Source organism: Perognathus longimembris, chromosome 4 (assembly GCF_023159225.1).
Source record: "Perognathus longimembris pacificus isolate PPM17 chromosome 4, ASM2315922v1, whole genome shotgun sequence".
NCBI lineage: Eukaryota > Metazoa > Chordata > Mammalia > Rodentia > Heteromyidae > Perognathus > Perognathus longimembris.
Window position 1 is genome coordinate 94,117,351 of NC_063164.1, and position 22,622 is coordinate 94,139,972.

General features: G+C 52.6%; 1 protein-coding gene and 1 long non-coding RNA gene across 14 annotated transcripts in view; one reads left to right on the forward strand and one right to left on the reverse strand.

Moving 5' to 3' along the window:
• The window catches only part of Bin1 (bridging integrator 1), a 60,525-nt gene extending 41,750 nt beyond the window's left edge, over positions 1 to 18,775 (forward strand). For 2 of the 13 annotated variants that reach the window (XM_048345717.1, XM_048345710.1), the window contains 9 exons: positions 3,325 to 3,410; positions 3,513 to 3,588; positions 5,383 to 5,465; positions 9,328 to 9,475; positions 10,678 to 10,806; positions 16,263 to 16,358; positions 16,604 to 16,714; positions 16,967 to 17,068; positions 18,169 to 18,775. In XM_048345717.1, the coding sequence (XP_048201674.1) occupies positions 3,325 to 3,410; positions 3,513 to 3,588; positions 5,383 to 5,465; positions 9,328 to 9,475; positions 10,678 to 10,806; positions 16,263 to 16,358; positions 16,604 to 16,714; positions 16,967 to 17,068; positions 18,169 to 18,276 (939 nt within the window). In that variant the 3' untranslated portion in view covers positions 18,277 to 18,775. Of the gene's footprint in view, positions 1 to 3,324; positions 3,411 to 3,512; positions 3,589 to 5,382; positions 5,466 to 7,180; positions 7,226 to 9,327; positions 9,476 to 10,677; positions 10,807 to 13,477; positions 13,586 to 14,012; positions 14,037 to 15,214; positions 15,323 to 16,262; positions 16,359 to 16,603; positions 16,715 to 16,966; positions 17,069 to 18,168 lie in introns of all 13 variants that reach the window. The other 11 variants (XM_048345718.1, XM_048345712.1, XM_048345715.1 and 8 more) reach the window with 10 other exon arrangements.
• LOC125350819 lies at positions 326 to 13,083 on the reverse strand. The gene is made up of 3 exons (XR_007210820.1): positions 12,949 to 13,083; positions 7,838 to 7,841; positions 326 to 338 (listed from the first exon to the last, which is right to left on the reverse strand). It is a non-coding gene; the product is annotated as an uncharacterized LOC125350819 (long non-coding RNA).
• Positions 18,776 to 22,622: the final 3,847 nt, after the last annotated feature.

The following is a 22,622-nucleotide window of genomic DNA, read 5'->3' on the forward strand; positions in this document are numbered from 1 at the left end:
TTTCAGATACTTTTGTGAGGCCAGCTACTATTTTAGGTGATGCCTGAGACCAGATGTTGGGGCACACTCATACTGAGGGACCGTGGTTAATCTGGGCCAGGCACTGGCTCTGTCATCCAGGGTCTCTGGAACCAAGAATGACTTTCAGCCATATGTTCTCCCTGAAGGTTCCTGGGTATGGCGGGGGCGGGGGGGGGGCAGGGGCGGAGGGGGGGCAGGGGGTGGAATTAGGGCTTCCTTCCCAGCATGCACTGTCCTCCAGATCTTGTAGAACCTCAAGATTATCTAGAATGTATTGAGACAAACATGCCTAGAGAGGCTGTCTCTGGCCCTGAGCCCTGGAGCTGGTTAGTGGCAGTTGGGACTTTTGACTCAAGCTCCAAGGTGTCAACCTCGTTTCTGGATGGGATGCTATGTGGTTAGGCCCCACCAGAGCATGTCCAGGACCAAGGTCCCAGAAATGACTCTAGGCAGACCATAGGAGAGTTTTTTTGGTCTGGCAAGGATACTGAATTTGTGGAAAAACCTAGGTCTTGGAGGGTTGGTCCTTTGGAGTTTTTATGGAGGGAAGTGGCCCAGAAAGCTTCCTGGAGTCTTTTTGTATAAAATTCCTGGTTGTCCGTGACTGAGAAGATTGTTACCCACTCTTCTCAGTGCCCTGTCCTTGCAGTGGGATATGGTATGGTTGGGGGCTGGGCGGCTGGGGGCAGTACCAGTATTAGGTGGGCCACAGTTTGTTCTCTGTGTTTCAGGTCAGTATTAGCCCAGTCTGATGAGATCCTGGGATCCATCATAGTGAGATGAGGGTTGGTGGGGAAGTTGTGCATGACCTGGAAGGTCGAATTTCTCCTGGGCTGCTGTCCCATTTTTCCTGGGCCACTTCCTTGTTTCATCTTCAACCCACATATATTGGTTGCCTTAAATAGGGGAGCTCCAGCTTATCGTGGCTTGATGCCCAGTTTCTTACCTGACCTTTTAGCTTGACTTCTTTCAGGCCAGGGCTTGGGGCTGAAGTTGGAAATCCTATCTTTGGAGGTTGGGGTTGGGATGGTTTTGGCTCACTAGGACCTATGGAGGTGATGTGGAGGGTGGAAGGAGTCTTGGAACGGCCTGGCCTGAGTCAGCTTTTGGAGGTAGAGCAGGAGTGAGGGATTGGGGGTGGTGTGGGGCTACTAACTCTGAGCCAGGCTTTCTTCATCTTGTCTGACAAACTGGAACATTTTTATTGAGTAGTAAGAGCCCCCAGGGGAACTGTAGGGCTGGGGTGGAGCTTTCCTGCTGCTTTTGGGCTCCTGGGGTGGACATAGTTGGCAGTTTTTCTGGGAGGGCCCTGTAGTTTTAGGCTGGAGAGCAGCAGGGAAGGTGGAGGCTGTATAATCACATCTTCAAATATTGCTCTGTGGATGTTTTGCCTTTCTACCAAATTGGTCTTTCCTTAGTTCCCATTTTATTTGAATATATCTCCCTCTTCTCCATGCCTGGCTTGAAGCTGGGGAGACTTTGGGTTGCCCACACTATGTGACTGAGCCTGGCACTTGGGGCCTTGGGGCTGCCCTGCTGTTAGACTTTGGGGAGACTTTCCATGCTCCTGGGCTGTGCTGGCAATGATGATTGACTCCATGTATCTTTGTGTTAGTTCCTTGGTGCTCTCTAGAGTGGAAGCAGCCTCTTGCACCCAGCCTGAGAATCCAGGTGGGTCTCTACTCAGCTCCATCATCTGTTAAGTGTGTAAGGCAGTTGGGGGCTATAAGGCCTCCTTCACTTCTGACAGTCACACCCCCTTCCACTTATCTGACAGCCAACTGCTTCCGAAGCAGTCAGAATTTAGAGAGTGTGACTCAAAGGAAAGAGCAGGACCTGATTTCTGGCAGCTTTAAATGCCCATTCTTTACAGTGTCTCTGGAACCTGTGAGTAAGACCTGAGAGGACCATCCATGCCATAAAGTGTGTGTGTCTAGACATTTTTCCTTTTCCCTCCCTCCCTCCAACTCTCCCTCTTTCCCTTCCTTCCTTTCTTTTTGTGCCAGTACTGGGACTTGAATTCAGGGCTTGAGTGCTTTTTCTATTCAAAGATGGTGCTCTACCACTTGAATCTCCACTTCTGGCTTTGTGTGTGGTGGTGGGGGGGGCGGTATACCTTGGAGATGATTCTTAAGGACTTTTCTTCCTAGGCTGGCTTTGAACTGTGGTCCTAAGATCTCCTGAGTAGCTAGGATTACAGGTGTGAACCACTGGTGCCAGTCTCTACTCCACTTTTAAATTTGATTAGAGTTTAAAAAGTCAGATAAGGAGCTATGTATATGTAAGGAATACTGGAGGTGACTAGTCTGAAGCCAAGGCTGCCCTCTTCCAGCTCCACCCACAGGTTGCCAGGTGCACTGGGGTTACCACTTCACCTTGGCTGCTCCTGGTGCCCAAAGCTGGGTGGAAGAGCTAGCTGGGCATAGGGAAATCGTGTGCATTGGCAGCTGGTGGCCTTGCCAGGAGGGGAGTCCAGTCCCAGCAGGAGAACGTGAACATGAGCTGAGAAAGTGAAGTGGCTGGTGAGAAATTCTCTCCTGGGCCGGCCGCTGCGTTCCTGGGCTATGACTCAGACTGAATCTGAGTCACTTCCCTGAGTCACTCCCCAGAAGAGGTGCCAACAGAGTCCTTTCACACTGGCCATATCTGTGATTCTCACTTCTGGCTGCGTACTGGGACCTAGCGCCACCACCTGGTAGATATGAGCAGTGGTGCAATGCAAGGAGGGTTCTGGGCATAGAGCCACCAACTCCTCCTCACAGCTTTCTGCCCCTTTAACCTTCCCTAGTGGTGCCTGAGCTGCTGCCTCTGGGCACAACAGGTCACAGAAGATATGAGGAAGACTCTCATAGAGACCAAGGGAGGCTGGTGACAGAGGCTGAGTAGGTGCTGTCCCTTAGGAAAGAACAAGTCTTCAGATGGGTCCATGGAACTGGATGTCTGGGCTGAAACTTTACCCAGGGGAGTTCTTGTGGAAGTGGGCAGGGTCCCCACCTGTTGGTCACCAAGGTCTTCCTCTGTTGCTTAGCTTTCCAGGCCCCCTACCTCTAATCGCCTTGTTATGTCCTCCCTCCTGGCACATTGAAGCCCTATCAGGTGGCCTTGTTTCAGTGGCTGCTCTGCCTCTTCTTCCTGGAGCAGTCCCTTAAGCCCAGCTATCCTGGGTAGATGTCCAGGCTAGGGATTGAATCCTGTACCTCAGGCATGAGGTTGGGGTGGGCTTTGGGATTGGTCCTGGCTAGGGCTGGCTGGGACCAGGGTTCAAAGAGGATGATGACCCTTCCTGCCTGCTCCTCATCCCAGGCGGAGGAGGAGCTCATCAAAGCCCAGAAGGTGTTTGAGGAGATGAACGTGGACCTGCAGGAGGAGCTGCCGTCTCTGTGGAACAGGTGAGGTGATGAGAATTCTGAGTGCCCAATGGTCTTTATGTCTGCCTTTGAGGGTGGGTGTGTGTTCTTATGTGGTTTTCATCACATCTCTCCCTCTGACAGCCGAGTAGGTTTCTATGTCAACACGTTCCAGAGCATCGCAGGACTGGAGGAAAACTTCCACAAAGAGATGAGTAAGGTAGGCCAGGTGACCCTGGGACCTTGGGGCTGTGACACTGGGGCTGAAGGTTGCAGTCAGAGGCATGGGTGGGGCAGCTGAGCCCCACCTCCCTGCATGGGTTGGGCATACCGGTGACCATAGCATCCCCTTTGGGCCTGGGTTGAGCTGATCTCAACCCAGCTGTGGGTGGTCCCTATCCAGCCCTCTACCTTCTTCAGTCTTCTTGCCTGGAAGGGTTGGCAAGTGAGGCCCAGCTCCTTTCAGACTGTAAATGTGTTCTCAGGTTACTCTGACAAGGGAGCTCAGGCTAGAAATAATGTTTTCCCAATCCCTAGGGAAATAAGTAAATTACTGGCACTGTCTGTCTGTCTCTACCTCTATCTCCTTCCCCTCTCATTCCCCCCTCCCTCCCTCTCTCTTTCTCTCTCTCCTATATTTCTCCCATCTCTCCCTCTTTCCCTTCCTTCCTCCTTCCTTCCCTCTTTCTCTCTTTGTAATGGGGTTTGAACTTAATGACTGGTATGTGTTAGGTTGGTTCTCTACCACTTGAACCACTTTTTTCTGGCTGTTTTCACAATAGAGATTCTGGAACTTTTCTGTCTCAGCTAGCCTCCAACCATGGTCTTTTCCATTGTCAGCTTTTGGAGTGGTTATCACAGGCATGAGTCACTGGTCCCTAGCTTCAGTTTAATTTATTCTTCTTAAGATATTGAAACAGGCTTGTTTCATTGGTCAGAATTTGCTATAATGTGATCAGCTTAAATTTCTGTGTTGTGTTAGTTTCATTTCATTGTAACTTTTCAGCTTGAAGTGCCCTGTGTAGCTGGTTCCCTGATCCATGCAGTGGGTGGCTTTGATTTTGTCTCCTGGGCCTAGAGGAATGGGGGGATGATAGATTCTAGGTCCTAGGCAGGGGAGGAAATGCCAGCTTGGGGCCTTTCCCGACTCATGATCCTAAGTAGGATTTCCTGCTTTTTAAGGCTTTTCTCCCCTTCCTGTTTTTCCCTCTTCCCTTCAGAGAGCTCAGGAAACATATGAAAGGTTTAAAAAACAGAAAGGGATGTTTTATGGAGGGTTCCTTTTATGTAGAGTCAGTCTATGGAAATATATGCCCACAAGACAGAGTTGTGTATCTTTGAGAGGAAAATTCAGCTCAGAGCTTCTGAGTGGCCAAAACAAAGAGAAAATACTCTAATTATTGAGAAGCAAAATCTCCTTTTCTGTGCTTGGGGTAAAATTTCTGGCAGTTGTCATGTGGTCTGACGACATCTTGGCAGAGTTAGGGTCAACAGTAAATTTGCAAGCACAGTTTTTTTTTTTCTTTCTGATTGTGGAGCTTGAACACAGGGCTTGGGCACTGTCCCTGAGCTTTTTTACCCAAAGTTAGCACTCTAGCACTTTGAACCATAGCTCCACTTCGAGTTTTAAGGTGGTTAGTTGGAGATAAGAGTCTCACAGCTTTTCCTGCCTGATCTTGCTTTGAACTGTGATCCTCAGATTTCAGCCTCCTGAGTAGCTAGTATTATAGGCATGAGCCACTAGTGCCCAGCTGCAAGCACAATTTTTAGGAAAAAAAAAAAAGTGCAACCAGGACAAGCTATGTGTGGAGTGCTGGGTTAGCTTTAGAAGTAGCAAGAAAAGGTTCCCCTCCCCACTTGGACTGCTGGGTGTGGCATGCTGATCCCAGCTCCTGATGGTGATGAGGCATGGTTGGGAAAGGGAGAAATAGAGGTATTCTTGGGGGAAGGTATGGCTTCTTGGTGGCCCTGAAGTCCCCCACCAGGTCTTTCCTGATCACTGTTTTTCCTGCAGCTCAACCAGAACCTCAACGATGTGCTGGTCAGCCTGGAGAAGCAGCATGGGAGCAACACCTTCACAGTCAAGGCCCAGCCTAGGTGTGTGAGCACCCACAGGTGGGGAGGTGGGCCTACAGCATGCCTTCCTTTCCTGTGAGTTGGCTCCAGAGCTCTGGGGACATTCCCATACTGACCTTCAAGTGGCAGAGGAGGCCAGTTTGCTGTGTTCTGAAGTCTCACTCCTAGGTGGTTTTGCTAGAGGCAGGGTTTTCTCTGGGGAGCCTGCAGGTCCCTAAGCCAGTGCCTCCTGTCTGGGTGAAAGGAACTTTAGCTCTGTGTAGCCAAGGCTGCATGTTCCTGGCAGGGGCAGTCTTCCAGCTAGCTTGAAGGAACTCTCCAGAGCTGGTTGGAGACTCTGCCTCTCCTCTAGAGGCCCCAGTTCCAGAGTGGTGTTCTGAGCCCTGGCTTTGGTCCTGCTCAGCCCCTCAGGAGCAGCTGCCAGGAGGTTCCCGCTTCCTGAAGGGAAACCACAAGGAGCTGGGCATGCCTTCTGCTTCTGGCTGAGACCCAAGGGAACACAGGGTTTCCCTTCCTTTCTCTGTGTGTGTGTGTGTGTATGTGTGTGTGTGTGTGTGTGTGTGTGAGAGAGAGAGAGAGAGAAAATAGTATTGTGATATAATATTGCTATGAAAATGAGTGCAAGTAACAGTGGATGTGAGTGTACATATGAATATGTTTGTGAAATTGAGTATGTGTGGAGTGTAAGTGTCCTCATGTCATAGTGTGTGTGCGTAAGCACATATGGTATCTGTGTATAGGGGTGTGACTGTGGGTAGGGTATGGTGGAGGAGTGAGTGCTTATGTGAGTGTATACACAGGGGTTTAAGTATGTAGGTATATATCTATGTGTTTATGGGTATATATGACCATGTATGGGGTATGTGAAATATGTGGAGTGTGTGTATGGATGAATGTGTCGGTATATGTGTTATGTGTATGAGGGAGTGTGTGTGGAGAGTGTGGGGTGAGGGTAAACACGAATCAGGTGTGTGTATGTGTATGAGTGTATAGATGTGTATATGAGGGGAAAATGTAGGTGTGTGAGTAGACACAGGGTATGTGGGGTGTGTATGTGTGGGTGGGTGTTGAGTGCCTGCGATATATGGATGTATGCACACATTGCAGAGTGCCAAGAGCATTGTAAGTCTAGCCTTCCTGTTTGTTTGTAGAATGGAGTGATGGCCATTTGCTTGAGGGACTACTGACATGCTGCCCAGGACTAAGGATTTCAGTGACCATTGCCATTCCCGTGTCCCGTGAAAATAAAATAAGTGTGACAGAGGGGCCTATAGGGCCCTGAGGCAGCATAGTAGAAGGGTGGGGTGGAATAGGGCAAAAGTGAGTCTGTAGTCACTGAGGAGTAATGGGAAGAATGAGCAGACTGGGTGGGGGAAAGGCATCCAGAGCAGTGGCAGCTGCTCCAGCAGGAAAGGAGTCCAAGGGAGGGAGGCCAGGCAGGCTCCTCATCCCACTTCCCACCAAGGTGGCCCAAGATGCTGCCTGCTTCATCTGGTGGCCTCCTCTTCCAGGCCTGTCACTGGCTCTCTGGCCTGTAGGCAGGGTACCCGTCCCATACCTCAACCTCTGGGAACTCCACAGGCTCTGTTTGCACCTGGCAGGTTCAGGGCAGGTGAGCACAAGTCCTGGCTTGTGTGGCTTTTGCCCTTTGCCCTCCTTTTCACAGAAGAGAGGGAGATGAAGGGCCTAGCATGGAGCTGGCCACCCCCATGCCCATATGCCATCCATCCCCACAGAAAGAAAACTAAACTGTTCTCTCGGCTGCGCAGAAAGAAGAACAGGTACCGCAGAGAGTGCAGTGCCACCCTGGCCTCTGGGCCCTGCCCTGCTCTGCCTGTGCATGTGCCCCACTGCCAGGGCCCACTAACTCCTAACCCTCCCCTACCTACCCCTCCCCCCCGCACGTGGGTGTGTGTGTGTGTGTGTGGGGTTGCTGGGGGACAGGCTGTGTGGTGTGTGTGTGGGAGGGGCCTGAGAAGAGGGCTGCCAGGAAGGAGGAGGTGCAGAGCAGGCACCTGTGAGCCTGCTCCAGTGTGGCACAGGGGTCTGCAGACACTGGTATCCATGTCCTGCTCTGGCTGGTTGCCTGATGACCAGTGACCTACAGGTGGAGTTTGTGTTGCAGTGTGTTCCTGAGGGAGGCAAATGTATTCCCATAAAGCACTACTGAACTTTTTGTGTGTGAGTGCTTGACCTCAGGGCTAGGGAACTTTCTCTTAGCGTTTTTTTGTTCCAGGCTGATGCCCTAGCACTTGAGCTCCACTTTTGGCTTTTTGGTGATTAACTGGAGATAAACCACCTGCCCCCCCCCCCCGCCCAGAGGGTTTTGAATATTGAATATACAGTCCTTAGATCTCAACTTCCTGAGTAGCTAAGCTAAGACCAGCTCCTACTGTGCTGTCAGTTCCTATTGTCCTCCTAGATCTATACCACCAGCATTATAGTCAGCTGCATAGGCTCACTTTTTTTTTTTTGCCAGTCCTGGGCCTTGGACTCAGGGCCTGAGCACTGTCCCTGGCTTCTTTTTGCTCAAGGCTAGCACTCTGCCACTTGAGTCACAGTGCCACTTCTGGCCATTTTCTGTATATGTCGTGCTGGGGAATCGAACCCAGGGCTTCATGTATACGAGGCAAGCACTCTTGCCACTAGGCCATATTCCCAGCCCTCACTTTTTTTTAATCTATTGTGGGGCTTGAATTTAGTGCTGTCCTTGACCTTTTATCCTCAAGGCTAGAGCTCTACCACTTTCAGCCACAGCTCCAGTTCCAATTTTCTGTTGGTTAATTGGAGATGAGTATCTCACAGATTTTCCTGCCCTACCTTGCTTTGAATGGTGATCCTCAGATCTCAGCCTTCTAAGTAGCTAGGATTAGAGGCCTGAGCCACCAGTGCATGGTCCCTCTTGAGTTCTTGAATGTGGCCTTGTGACTGAGAGGCTGAGCCTGTAGTGAAATGGGCTCCTGGCTGGTGGCTACTGTTTTGGTTGCACTGTTCTACAGCTGTCTTATATATAAGTGCAGAATTGTGTCCTCTGTACACCCTTGGCCCTGTGGTTTTCCAAGAGGACCCTGTCCTCTTCACTAGCACCTGCCACCCCTCCTCTGTGAAGCTGCAGCTTTTTGATCATCCTGTCCCTGCCCAGGGCCTCCTGTGGTTTTTTTGATGGTTCCCAGGGTGTATAGTTAGAAATAGTTACTGGGCTGAGGGAACCAGGGAGTGAAAGTCTGGAGATCATGAGGGTGCTGGGTGATGGGCTGTGGTCTATCTGAGTCAATGGGTAGAGATTGATATAGAGGCATCCCAGAAGGCTGTGAGGCATTTGGAGGAGTGGCCTGAGTGGAGGGATTGCTGAGTGATATGGTAGAGACTTACTTTGCTTCTAGAATGTAGAGTATTAGCTTGTTACTGCTGTGGCTTTCAGTCCTGTGACATTGGGTAAAGTCCAGTGAGACCTAGGTGGGGGGCGGGAGAGGGGAGGGGGAAGAGGGAGGGAAGGGATGGTTCCTAGGGACCACAAGATCCCTTCAGCCTGCATTCCTGGGTGGCTGTCCCCGGTACATATCCCGCCTTTCATTACTGCCTCTTTCACAAATAGAAACACAATTTACACAAGGGTCCATGGGCTCACACATACTCACACATAAACATTTCCATTGTGCATTTATAAGATGTGGACATACACATGTGCAGTGTTGGTATTCACAAGGCTTGCACATGTACACAGTTTCATACATGGAGCCCCAGGGTTCATACATGTCCACCCATTACTTATTACAGGTATCCATGGATGCCTGTGCACAGTTGTATTTGCACAAACCTTGCTCATCCCTTCTCACACCATGAGCTTCTGACTTTGGTGTGCTTTTCCTGTTTGCTTCCATAGTGACGATGCCCCTGCAAAAGGGAACAAGAGCCCTTCACCTCCTCCAGATGGCTCTCCTGTGGCCAACCCAGAGATCAGAGTGAATCATGAGCCAGAGCCAGCCAGTGGGGCCACACCTGGGGGCACCATCCCCAAGTCCCCATCTCAGGTAGGCATGATGTCTTGGTGGTTTGTTTCCTCTTTTCCTCTGCCTCCTCTGTCAGCTCTTGTGGGGTCTAGACAAGTTTGGAGAGGAGCCCGGATCTGGGTCACCATGAGCTTTGCCCAGCCCAGTCTGGCTCAGTGGCCCTTGTGTACCTTGGAGGGCATACATATCTGTGCCTTTCCAAATGCCCCTATGTCTCTCCTTCATAGCAGTGCCCTTCTGTCTCTCTTCTTGGCCTCTTGGCTGCCTGAAAGTTCTCCCATCTTCCTTTCCCTAAACAGATTCTCTGGGCCTTTGGCCCCCAGAGCATTCAGACTGTCAGCATGGGTGCCGGCCTTTCCTCTTTGGAGGGGATCGAGGGAGGACCCTCATCTGGTGGCTGTGCAGGACCTTGAAAAGGACACAGAGAGGAAAGGCTCAGTGAGGAATGTGGGGGTAGGGGCCAGGTTTAGGTCTCCATATTGTCTAGTTTCTACCCTGCCCTGCCTCTTGGGACTTTCCAGGTTCCAGCAAACACCCTGGGAGCTGGCGGCCGGGTGGCGTTGAAAGGGACATGCCCTGTAGGTTGAGGATGACCGTGCTAAGGGCAGTGATGAGAGTCTTGCACCTGGATGGCTTGTGGAGGCTGAACTTGGTGCCAGCCGATGCCTTCTACTCCTTTAACCAGCTAGTGAAGAGGGACTGTTAGCATTGCATTCCACCTGGGAGAGAGCCCAGGCTTGAGGCTGAGGTCCCAACATGTCTGGCATGGGCCAGCTTCATGATGGCTTCCTCCAGGACAGTAAGAGACACAGCCAACTTCCTGGCACAGGACGGTGGAGGGAGGTCCTGTGGGAGGACTGAGATGGGCAGGGGGAGGGGTGCTTTGTCTGCCTCTCACCCTGGAGTTGCCTCCCAAATGGGTGGGGCCAGGCCCTCCCCTAGTGTGCCCTTGAGAGGTCCTTGTTTTCCCTTCTCTTCTCTTTCCCTTCTGTCTTCTCTCCTTTCTTTCTGCACAACCTCTCTGGATCTCCTGCCTCAGTGTCTCCCTCCTGGGGGTCGCTTGCAGTGTCTATCTCCTCTTTAGAGACTTGGGTAGAGCCATGACCTGGGGTGTGACTAACCTTGGCTTTGTCTCTGTCTCCCTGCCCCCACGGTCTGCTGTGCCTCCGAACCCCTCTCCCCCCCCCCCCCCCACCCTGCCCCCTTGCCCTGCCAACCCACAGCTCCGGAAAGGCCCACCTGTTCCTCCGCCTCCCAAACATACCCCATCCAAGGAGGTCAAGCAGGAGCAGATCCTCAGCCTGTTTGATGACGCATTTGTCCCCGAGATCAGCGTGACCACCCCCTCCCAGGTCAGCCGCGGCCACCGCGGCCCCGTCTTCCCCTTCTTGCTCTCTTAGAGCGTGCATGGCCTTCACCCATCCATGGCCTGTGCTTCTGTCTCAAGAGCCAAGAATCTGGCCAGAGAGATTGGCCTGAGCCTCCTTCCTTGACCCATCTGTCCTTCCCACATTTCATTGGTTCTTCCTCATCATTCATCATCCATCTCTGAGCATTCACTGTGGCTACATTCAGGGACAGAGATGAAGGGTGGTGACAGCTTTCAGATGCCCTAATGCTGTTATTCATGCCACGGAGAGCTCAGGACTGGGTCCTGCTCCTGCTTGCCCTGTTGTTGTTTACATAGCTTTAGCCCGAGGGAGCAGTGGTGGGCAAGGTGGGCTCAAGTGACTGCAGTGACTGCTGTTCATCTCCTTGAGAGGCAGATCATGCCCACTCACAGATGGATCAGAGGAGAGCTGAGTAGAGGGGACAGCATTCAGGGTAAAACAGCCTGTTAGCACCAGAGTGAGTGCACACACGGTCAGATCAGTTCAGGGATGATAAGGTTTCCTGGGGCCTGTGGAGGCTCACCTTCTGTGGAGGACTGTGGAGGACTTGGCCAGGTATCCTGGGGGCTTCCTGGGCTCTGCATCATACCCTGCCCAGTGGTCTCTAGCTTTCTTTCAGCAGGTTTATGTTCTCAGAGACCTAGAAAGGAAGAATAGATAGGGTTTGAGGGCATATGTGGGAGTTGGGGGGTAGGGTGGGCTTCTAGTCCTCATGAAAAGACTTTGGGTTGGAAATAAGAATGTCAAACACAGAGCTGCCTGAGGGGATGGGGCCTCTCTCAGAGGTCCTGAGGGCAGGTGCCACAGAGGTGTACAGGAAGAGCAGTGTAGGGACAGAGCCTTGCCTGTGCCTCTGGGACACCTGGGCATGTGATCAGTGTGTGTTCAGACAGGGAAGAGAAGGAGGGCTAGCAGATGATGAGGAGCACAGCAAGAGGCTAGCAAATATGAGCAGGACATTGCTGGCTACTTACTTGTTCTACTGTGGTTGGCTTTCAAATACCCTGTGGTAGAGTAATTGCTCCCATTTTACCGTGACTATAGGGAAAGGCCAAAGACCAGGCTCCATGTGTGTCATCCCCTCATGTCACCACAAGCATGCTTTGCTCCTGTGCCTGTCCTTAGTGAGCTCTCTGGAGTGGGAAAGCCATCTATCTTGGGTGGTGTTGCATGGGCCGAGGGTGGGCTTGTCCTCCATGCCCATGTCTGTGCCAACAGGCTTCTGTGCTGGGTTGTGGTGAGTAGCTTTCGTCCTTGTGAGGAAGGAGTCTCAGTCCTATGTGGTGAGGGGTCCTTGCCTGGGTGAGGCCGAAGGGGATGGGTCTGGGCTCTGCTGATGACCCTTCCTTACAGCGCCTTGGATGCTGCTATCTGAGTTTGTCTGAGTTCAGAGAAGGGAGGGAGGGTTTGGCAGGCAGGGTGGGAGAGACGCCTGCCTTCAGTGGGTGGGAGACACTTGGTGGTGGACTGGCATCTGAGGGTTCGGAACACTTAGTCTTTAGCCCCCTGGTTCTGGGGAAATGTGTCTGCTTGACCTGGGCTCTAATGGAAGGCTTGTTGCTAAGGGTCCCCTAGTCCCCAGTATTCCCAGGGAGCTGCTGGCCCCACTTCAAGGCCTTGGATACTTCTTGATAGAGACCATTTGGGTGATACAAACCTAGGGCATCCTCTTTCCCTCAGTGCTGGGTACCCATCCAGAACATGTGGAGATGGGAAGTTGCCAGCCTGGGCACACAGGAGTTGTGCCTCCCAGCACCACATGATAGCTGGAGTGGGACAGCCTGAGCCACACCTCTCCTTGGGGCCTGGGGAGAGTCTTCCCTGGCCCTGAAAAGGGAAAGTACATAAAATATGGAGGCTCTTTCCCACCAGCTTCCCTCCATTGAGTTAATCATTACTGCCTCCTCCTGGGCTTCCCCTTCTGGCTCTGGGACAGGCCTTTCCTCCCATGATTGTCTGACCTGGCCTACATGAGGCTCTGTCTACCATGTGTGCCCTGCTGGGTTGTATTCATTGTGAAGGAGAGTCTGGATAGCTGCCCTGGGAGGTGGTGGTGCTGCAGTGTCTGAAGCCTTCAGACACTGGGGGCCCAACTTTGAAGACTAGGCTGCTCAGTCTCTTCCTCATTGCTGGTCCTCTGTGGTGGGTGGATGTTCTCAGCACAAGGTGAATTGGCTGAGGAGCCCAGGAAAGGCCAGTGCAAAGACCCCCAGGGTCTTCTGGTTGGGGGACCAAGGTAGTCATGTCTAGCCCAGACTGTAGCCTGGTACTGCTCTTGGAGTTCGAGGACAAGGACAGTGGGGCTTGTGGGGGGCAGAGGGCAGAGAAGGGTATGTGTTTGGGGAGGCTACGCAGCCACTGACAAAGGTGGGAGAGGGCTGGAGACTGGCACAGGCCTGGCAGAGTGGCTGCCCACAGCAGACATGCTGCCACGAATGTCGCAGGTGAGAACCCTGTGACATGCTTGTCCATGTGTGGCCATGGACAGCCCTTGTGTGTATGTGTGTGTTTGTGTATGTGTATGTGTGCACACACCAGAGCCTGGGGTGTGCATTCATGTGTGTCTGCTGCATGTGTTGAAGCTGCCAGCCTGTTACTAATGGCTTTCCTCCTCTGTTGCTGATGCCACAAGTTTGAGGCCCCAGGGCCTTTCTCGGAGCAGGCCAGCCTGCTGGACCTCGACTTTGACCCCCTTCCGCCTGTGGCCAGCCCCGTGAAGGCATCCACACCCTCTGGTCAGGTTGGTTGTGCCCAACACTGCCCAACACAGTCCACCAACCTCAAGACTGGGCCCTGCAGGCCCAAACCAGGCCAAATCCCACTCATTGCCCTCCATCTGTTTTCCTGCTTGTCTGTCCTCATCACTCTTTCAGGTGTAGGGCATACAGCAGTCCCAGACAAGTCAGTGACCCTCAGGAGAGGGTTAACTGAGTGTGTTCTGCCCCTTCTGGTCACCTCAGATCTTGCCCCTCTGGGCAGCCACCTTGTATCTGCTGGTAGTCCCTTGGGGAACTGGGCCATGGGTAATCCTCATAGCCTAGCCAGACCACACTGCTCTGGGCCTGCTGTGCTGGAGTGGGGAGAGGGGTATTGGTGGTAGGACTGCCTGTGCCCTGTCTAACTTAATCCACGTGCTGCCTCTGTCCTTCTCCCTACCTGCTGCCCAGTCTATTCCATGGGACCTCTGGGAGGTAAGCTGTTCTTGGTTCCCCACTATGCCCCTTAGGTGGCTCGTCTGCATGCCCAGCCCTTCCCCCAACCTGGGTGATCCACTCACATGACACCCTCACACATGGGGAGCCCACTAGGCTCACCTCTCCTGTTGATCTGCTGCTTTACAGTGTCAAGACTAGGGTCCTAAGAAAAGCACTGCTAATCCTGGCTTCTCGGGAGGCTGAGATCTAAGGGTCTTGATTTGAAGCTAGCCCGGGCAGACACTTACCTTCAATTTAATTAGCAAAAACAGCATAAGTAGAGGTGCTGCTCAAGTGGTAAAATGGTAGCCTTGAGCGAAAAGGTCCAAGAAAAAGCACAAGGCCTTGAGCTCAAGACTCAATACTGGCCAAAAAAACCCCAAACAAACCCACAACCCCCCCCCCCCCCAAACAAAACAACAACAACAACAAAGAAACAGCCTCAGGGCCTACTTGCTGTGGCCCAGTTGCAGGGCCTACAGGTATTTATCTGGAGAGGGTAGCCAGCTTGTCCATGGAGCATCCCCATGTTGGGCCAAGGCCCATGAGGCAAGAGGGCCTCTGGGGGAGGGTGTTTGGTGGCAGGATGCACAAGATGGGGTCACAGAGCAGTCTGGCAGTGTGTGGGAGAGTGGCTTGGGTGGCAGGAGAGAAAGGGCAGAGGTGTAAGTCCATCCATGCAGGCCAGTGGCTACCATCCTCCAACATCTCAGGACAAGAGGCTCAGGGATTGCTGGGAATGTACTCAGCCACTTGTGCTGGTGGACCTGGAATTCCTTGTCTGGCTCATGGGGGCCAGTGCATGGGCAAGACAGGATCTGAGAGACCCTGGGGGGAGCTCAGGAAGTTCCATGAGAGCTATTTACTTGGAGGAGCCAGAGAAAGCAAGGCGAGCATGAGCTAACAGGGCCATAGATGAGGAATGGATTTCTGCCCGTGCTTAGTGTGTATTTGCTGTCTCAGCCGCCTGTCTGTCCCCTTGGCCATCACCAGGAATGAGGGATCGGGAAGGAGGTGACCCCGCTGATTTCTGATCAAGTATACCTCAGGTCCCCATATTCCCTGCCAACACTGGCCACTCATGCCAGTCTTCTCTTGTCTCGTCCCCCTGCCCAATTTCTTTTCCACCTGGCCTCCCACTCCTCCCTTGCTCTCTCCTGGTGGCCTGTCAATAGCCCACAGAGAGTCCGGCTGGCAGCCTGTCTTCCAGGGAGCCCAGCGTTGCTGAGGGCACCTTTGCTGTGGCGTGGCCCAGCCAGACAGCCGAGCCGGGGCCTGCCCAAGTAAGTGCCTCTGCCCTTTGCCTCTCCATCTGGATTTGTCCTCGTCTCTGGCTGTGTAGCAAGGGTGAAGGGCCAGAGGAAGGAGTGCAGGATGTGGCCAGGCAGCTGTGGGCCTGAGAGTGCATAGCCGAGCCAGGAGGCCACAGTACAGATGTTACTAGAAGTTCCCAGGGCAAGCGAGCCAGGATGTAGTCGCATCCACCCTTTCCTGTCCCCGCCCCCCCCCCCCCACCCCAGTGCAGGCACCTGTGGGTTGAGAGAAGCACTTTTTGGCTTGTGCTAGGCACTTTCCAGAATTTTCTCCTTTAGTCTTCAGCATAACCTTATCAGCTAGAGACTTGCTCCCTTTCCAGATGAGGATATAAAGGCTAGGAAGCTTGGGGGACTAGGATCCAGTCCTCAGAAGTGGCCACGTCAGAATGGTGACCTAGCTGTGGAGTCCTTGCTGGGGTACCATGACAACTGCCATGGTTTCGGGTTCTCGGGGGAGAAGGCATTAGCTCAGGCTAGGTAGAACCACTGAATGTACAGGGTGGGAACAGGGGTATGATGCAAGTCCCCACCAACCTGTGAGGGAAACTGGGCTGGAAGGATGGGCAAGAGGAGGCCTGGTGAGTTCTTGGGGTTTAGAGGACAGGGCCTGTGAAGCAAGGTTGGGGAGGTGATATGATAGTCCAGGGGCCTCTTGAGGGGTTTTCCTGCACTTTACTTGGTGTGCCTGTGTCTGCCAGCAACTTTTCTCCAGCCACTGTCTCTGCTGGACAGGTCTGTCTTTCAAGGGCTCCCTGGATTGTGTGAGGTACTTGTCAACTCTACACCTCCACGCTGGCCATGCCAATGTCCCTGACCTTCCCACTTGTACTCTTGTGGCCCGTCTCCGGTGTCATGGCCAGCGTGTCCTTTCCTGTGTCATGACCCCTTACTGGCGTTTATGTTGCAGCCAGCAGATGCCTCTGAGGTGGCGGGTGGGACTCACCCTGCGGCTGGAGCCCAGGAGCCCGGGGAGACGGCAGCGGCAGCAAGTGAAGCAGCCTCTGTAAGACAGCAGGGACCAAGCCCTGTCTTTTCTTCCTTGCTGTCTGTCTGTCTACCTGCCATCTGTCCAGTGCCTGCCTGTGGCTCCCCTGTGTTCCTCACCCATGCTGGTGCAGGCTGTGGCTCCCTCCAGGAGACTGGGGCAGGCTCACCTGGCACCAGGCACAGATAACCCCCCTTCTTCTCCTATGCCCCTGGCCCTCCCTTCACTGCCACCTGTACAGCTGACCTGTTCCCTCTCCGCAGAGCTCTCTTCCGGCTGTGGTGGTGGAGACCTTCCCAGCAACTGTGAATGGCACTGTAGAGGGCAGCAGCGGGGTTGGGCGCCTGGACATGCCCCCAGGCTTCATGTTCAAGGTGAGCCCAGACTAGCCCACCCCACAGCCACTGGCCTAGGTACCTTGAGGGTTGAAGTCACCACTGTTTACAGTGAAAATGCCTAGGGGATCCAATAATTTGCTTGTGCAGTTCTACTCCACCATTGCAATTTCCCAGCTGGCCATGAGCCTTTATAGCCATGCTACACTAGGATATCTTACAAGACCTCCTTCTCTATGCGTGCTGGAGTGGGACACAGGGCCCCTGATGTGCTCCCCACAACTTCTGTAGGTGCAGGCTCAGCATGACTACACGGCCACTGACACAGATGAGCTGCAGCTCAAGGCTGGTGATGTGGTGCTGGTGATCCCTTTCCAGAATCCTGAGGAGCAGGTGAGCAGGGAACGGTCTCAGCATCTGGGCTACACTTGAAGATATGACCAGCAGGTGGCAGCAGAGGCCCACCTATAGCCTTCGGTGCCCTGGCCCATCCATCCCTTTTCTTTCACTCTCATCCTGGCCTCTCTTCTCTCTGTCTCCCTTTCCTTATTTCCAACTGGTGGCCTCTGTCACATCGATGGTGTCCTTTCTGCCTCCTCCTTTCTTTGGACTCTGTCAGTTTTCTGCATCTACCTTCTCCTTTCCTTGCCCCTGCCCCAAGATATGCTTACCTCCCAGGACAGAGTTCCAGGTCCCTCCCTGAGGTGCTTTGTCTTCAGGGGATAGAGGAAAGGCTGAGTGTTGGCCTCTTGCTGGCTCACATCAGCCCAGCTGCTGTTTCTACCTGGCCCTGCTCTACCTACACAGGTCCGTGGGCTTCCCACTGTGGCCCCAGACTAGCCTCCACACACCTAGACCATTCTGGCTGCTGGCCTCTTCATGTTAGGTAACTTCTAAGGGTGGCCCCTGCTGGGCCCGAGTTGGCAGTAAGTGTGGTCCTGCTAGGTTTGGGCCTGCTGTTCTGCCCTTGTGGCACTGTAAGTATCCACGGGGTTTTGTGGGGTATTAGTGGTGCCCACATGGATGCCTGGGTTCCCTTCCTCCCTCTGGGGTTCAGTGGAGACCTAGCTGGCCTCCTGTCTCAGTTCATTGTGGATGGATGGTTGGATAGTCAGAGTGGCCAAGGGTGGGGCAGGTCCAGCTGGGTTTGGATGGTGCCATCTAGAATGGGGTTCCTGAGCTGGAGCTTGGCGATGTGGGGAGGGTGACCTACAGGATTTTGTGTTCACCTGGGGGAAGCCACTGGGCCTGGGATGGAGAGATCTGTTCAGACCAATGCAGTAGCCAGGCTACCTCTCCAAGAGAGGCAGACTCACCTACACAAGGCAGAGGGCTAAATCCATCGAGGGGAGCAGGCTGGCTTCTGCGAGGTGCTAGTAGTCTTGGTGGCCATGAGGGGCACTGGCTAGAGGAGGTGTTTGAAAGGTGTTCTTGGTGGGCTGCGGCACCATCGTCCTCCAGCCCACTGTGACTAGATGCTCTGCTTGCCCCAGGATGAAGGCTGGCTGATGGGCGTGAAAGAGAGTGACTGGAACCAGCACAAGGAGCTGGACAAATGCCGGGGCGTCTTCCCTGAGAACTTCACGGAACGTGTGCAGTGACAGCAGAGCTCTTGCAGCCACCAGGGCATGTGAAGAGCACCTTTCCTGAAAAATGTGTGTTTCTTTTTCTTTCCTTTTTCTTTTTTTCTCCTTTACCCCTTTTTTCTGTTTTTTGTTTTTAAACTTTTGAAATGAAAAGGGAAATTGAGAGAGGAGAGACCTAGACCAAGAGGTGTTCTCTCAAAGATTAGGTTGTTTTTCCAAAGAGCCCAGCCCTGGGCTAGTCCGGAGGAACCCGCCAGTGTTCCCTAGTTGAGTTCTGGTGTCCCCGCCCATACCCGCATGTGTGCCCGGCCGCGGGGCTGGGGGACCCTAAGCCACCGCTGTGCTTGCCTGAAGCTTTGGCCGTGCCACCTGGGCAAAGGTCCTCTTCTCCTGGCAGCTGCTGTGGACGGGCCGGGTGGCATCCCCATTGGGCCCTGCCCCGCAGAACATTCGTGTGCTGTTTGAAAATAAACCCTAGTGTTCCAAACAAAACAACACAAAAACAAGCAAAAACCTGACAAAACCATCCAGTAAGATGCACGTGTGTTCATTTTGCCGCTGGGATCTGGGATGTGAGTGGGAAGGGACCAGGTTGTCCCATGCTTTCTATTTGGCATCTTCTGCTGTGGTTGCTCTGCCTGGGCTGTGCTACAGGGCCAGCCATGGACCCCACACCTTGACCCAGAGCCTGGGCCCCCAGCAATCACTTCAGTCATCACTCAGAGCCTAGTGATCACTCTTCTGCTAAGGCTCTGAAAGGCCAGTTGTGTGCCCGGAAGCCCCCTGGGCTTGCCCTACGTGAGGGGTCTGTATTATAGAGCCCTGGCTCTATAATACAGATGGGAACGTTGAAGCCTAGGGAGGTTCAGGGGTCTGAGGTCTGGGCTCAGTGCTTTTCCCCAGACTCTAGGAGTAGCCTGGGTCTGTCTGGGAAAGCACACTGGGCCCGCTGTCCCATGTGCTCTCTTATGGCAACTCTCTCTATGGTTGCAGTCCTGGTCTGCATTCCATCAGGGACCTATGAGGGCACCACAGGCAGCAGCTGGAGCTTTCTGGAAGCTGAGGACATTGTGTGGGGTCAGGAACCAGCATGGATTTCCTGGTGGATGGAGGTTTTCTTCATCTCAGTCAGACAGGTGAAGCAGACAAATGTTAGGATCTGATCCTTGCTTTAGGCAGCAAGAGTGACCTTGTTATTGGCCCTGCCTTACTCTGTGGATGACGGACAGTGCTGGTTGTGCCACGCAGGCCTTCTGCTATAGGAGTTAGAGCAGTGAGAACTAGTCACCTGCTCTGGAAGCTGTGGCTCTTCTCCCTTTCTCCTTTCTGCCTGCTTCTCTCCTTGCGGCAGCTGGGTCTAGAGTTCAAACATGATCAGCTTTGTTCCTTCTGGACAGGGGATATATGTGCTGGGCTGGCCAAGTTGTGCAGCCAGGGAACCAAGGTGAGTCTCCACTGTTATTTCAGTGTGAAAATGAAAAAAAAATTCTTTCTTTCTTGTGTGGCATGAACTCATGGCCTGGGCATTGTCCCTTAGCTTATTTGCTCAAGGCTGGCACTCCTACCTCTTGAGCCACATTTCTGCTTCTGGCTTTTTGGTGGTTAATTGGAGATAAGAATCTCACAGACTTTTTTTTTTTTTTTGCCAGTCCTGGGGCTTGAACTCAGGGCCTGAGCACTGTCCCTGGCTTCTTTTTCCTCAAGGCTAGCTAGCACTCTGCCATTTGAGCCACAGCGCCACTTCTGGCTTTTTCTATATATGAACCCAAGGCTTCATGTATACGAGATGAGCACTTTACCACTAGGTCATTTTCCCAGCCCAAGAGTCTCACAGACTTTCCTAGGCTGGATTTGAATCCTTAGATCACAGCTTCCTGAGTAGCTGGGATTGCAGGTGTGAGCCAACTGTGTTCGACTTTCAATGTGTTTTCATTAAAAACATTATCTAGGAGAAATCATCTGCAAGACGAGAATATGTCAGATCGTGGCTTTGAACATCAACTGCAAAAGGATTCTGGCCCTTGAAGTTAGGATAATTGGGCAGGATATGCCTGCTCTGTATCTCTCCTTGACTGAGGGCTGCAGGAAGTGTCACACAGTGGGGACAAGGAACCTGAGAGCTCCCAGCAGCAGGAATCAGGGTGCTTGTGCCCTTGGGGACAGGGAGACAGGACTGAGCCTGGGCTAGGCTGTGTTCTGGAAACTGGGTGTTTCCAGGTTGCTGTCAGTTTAAGGGCAGGTCAGAGTCAGGCAGCCTGAACAAGTAGGGGAGTGAAGGGTAAAGGACAGAGCTAGGATTGAATGCATTTGTCAGACCCTGGTTTGATTTGGGCTGACTGTGGTTAAAGAGGCAAGGATACTGTCATAATGGAAGCCAGGGTTTTGGGTTCCAGGTCCATCCTAGAACTAGACTTTCTTACAAACCTCCTACTATGGAGGGCTACAGATTTGGAATGAGCCTGCCCTCCAGCCTCTGGAAGCCAGGAATGTATGGGGTAGGATTGTGATGATATAGCGCAGATTGGACACAGTGGAGCCATGGAAGGGAATTGTGACATTTCCTGAGCCCAAGGAAGGGCCAGGTCCTGAGTTCCAGCATCTCTATAGTTCATAGGCTGTCGATAGTTCCCTTGGTTTGGATTCTCAGTGAAGACCTCATCTTCTTGGACTTCACATCTGGAGAAAATCTATTACATCTCCACATGCTATGAGCCAATTTGCTAACAAGAGGCAGGTTTTAGTGTATGGGATGAGGTGCTGGAAACAACTCAGCTAGTGATAATGTCTCTTACCCATATCCAAGGCCACAAGCTCAGCACAAATGCTTCGCTATTGGCATCCTTATTGTTCAGAGCACCTGACTCCCTGCCTCTGGGTTTCAGCCTCACCTCTGGGCTAGGCCTGGTCTTTCTGGATTTCTGTCTGCACACGTCCTTCCCAGAAGCCCTCCAGCCAAGCTATTGCATGACATGGGCCTGCTCTGGCTTCTATCTCAGTCCTGAGCTAGTTGCTCTGGCTGGTGGTAGAACTCACTGCATGGCACAGGACAGATGGTCCAGGTTGCCAGTGGAGGGAGATCTAGGCTGAAGTAAAAACGGATTCCAAGAAGGAGATGGATGCTAGTAGCTCAGATTCAGCATGCACACACAATACTTCTAGAAAGTACCATGTGACTAAGGAGTCTGATTGTACATTAACTCTGTATGGGTGTACATATAAGTGTGCATGTGTACATGTATATGAAGGTGAGTTTGTGTTGCAAATGAGTGTGTACATGAGTGTGTATATATGGCTGTTTGTGCATGTGCGCATATGTACATGTGCATTGAGTGAGAGTATATGTACAGTATTTGAAAGACCCTTGCTTTATCCCCTCCATTCTCCTGGCTGGCCCCTGGAAGGTCAACATGCAGGTCAGTTTCTTCATTTCTGGGAGTACTACTCACTCAGATCCTCAGATCGTGGCCCACCACTGGAGAACACTGATTGGGGATTTACCTATGTCTGTATTGACCCAGACTTTTGGATATTCATTCGAATATTCACTCACTGGCCCACTTACTCATGAACAGACATTGCAGAAATTAAAATGCAGTTCCTATTCCCAGTACTCACCTTCTGGGGGAAACCTGACAAACCTGGGGATGGCCTCTGTGCTGTGTACTGGCTTCACATGGGTGGCTCTAGCTGAGCCTGTGTGTTACTTGGATGTTGAGTTTGGGTGTGATCAGTGCCCTCTAGAGCACATATTGAAGTTGGTGACAGCCCTGAGAGGTCTTTGGGTCAAGAGGCCTCTGTTCAGAGAACAGTACTGTTAACCTGTTAGTGAGTGAATGATTGGGTTCTCTGGAGAGAGGTGTGTTGTCTTGAGAGCAGGTTGTTCTGAAAGCAAGCAGCTTCCTGTTCTCTTCCCCTTACACATGTGCCCCTTGATGCTTTCCCCCACATTATAATGCACACTGTGGTGCCATGCCCTTGGACTTCACAGCCTCAAGAGAAAAGAGGGAAAACCTTGTTCCTTGTAAAGCACCTGGTGTCTGGTCTTGGTTGCAGCAACAGGAAATGTACAAAGACCTGGGAGTTTCAAGGATTTTCAGAGGGCTGGCGCAAGGCCATCTCAGGCTGGGAGGGGTGGCACACTGAAGAGGCAAGTCTAGGGTGAGAAGCTGAGTTGGAGATGCCTGAAGGGGTCTGAGCTCTTGCTAGGGAAACTGAGGGTCAGGAAAGAAACTGGGTGCAGGAGGAGGTGATCAGATGGAGATCATAGAGGAGGGGCAGGTACTCAGAGGGGTTAGGGAATTCAGCCATGAACAGGAGGAAGAAGAGGGTTCCTGGGCAAGTCCTACTTGGGAGCTCCTGGA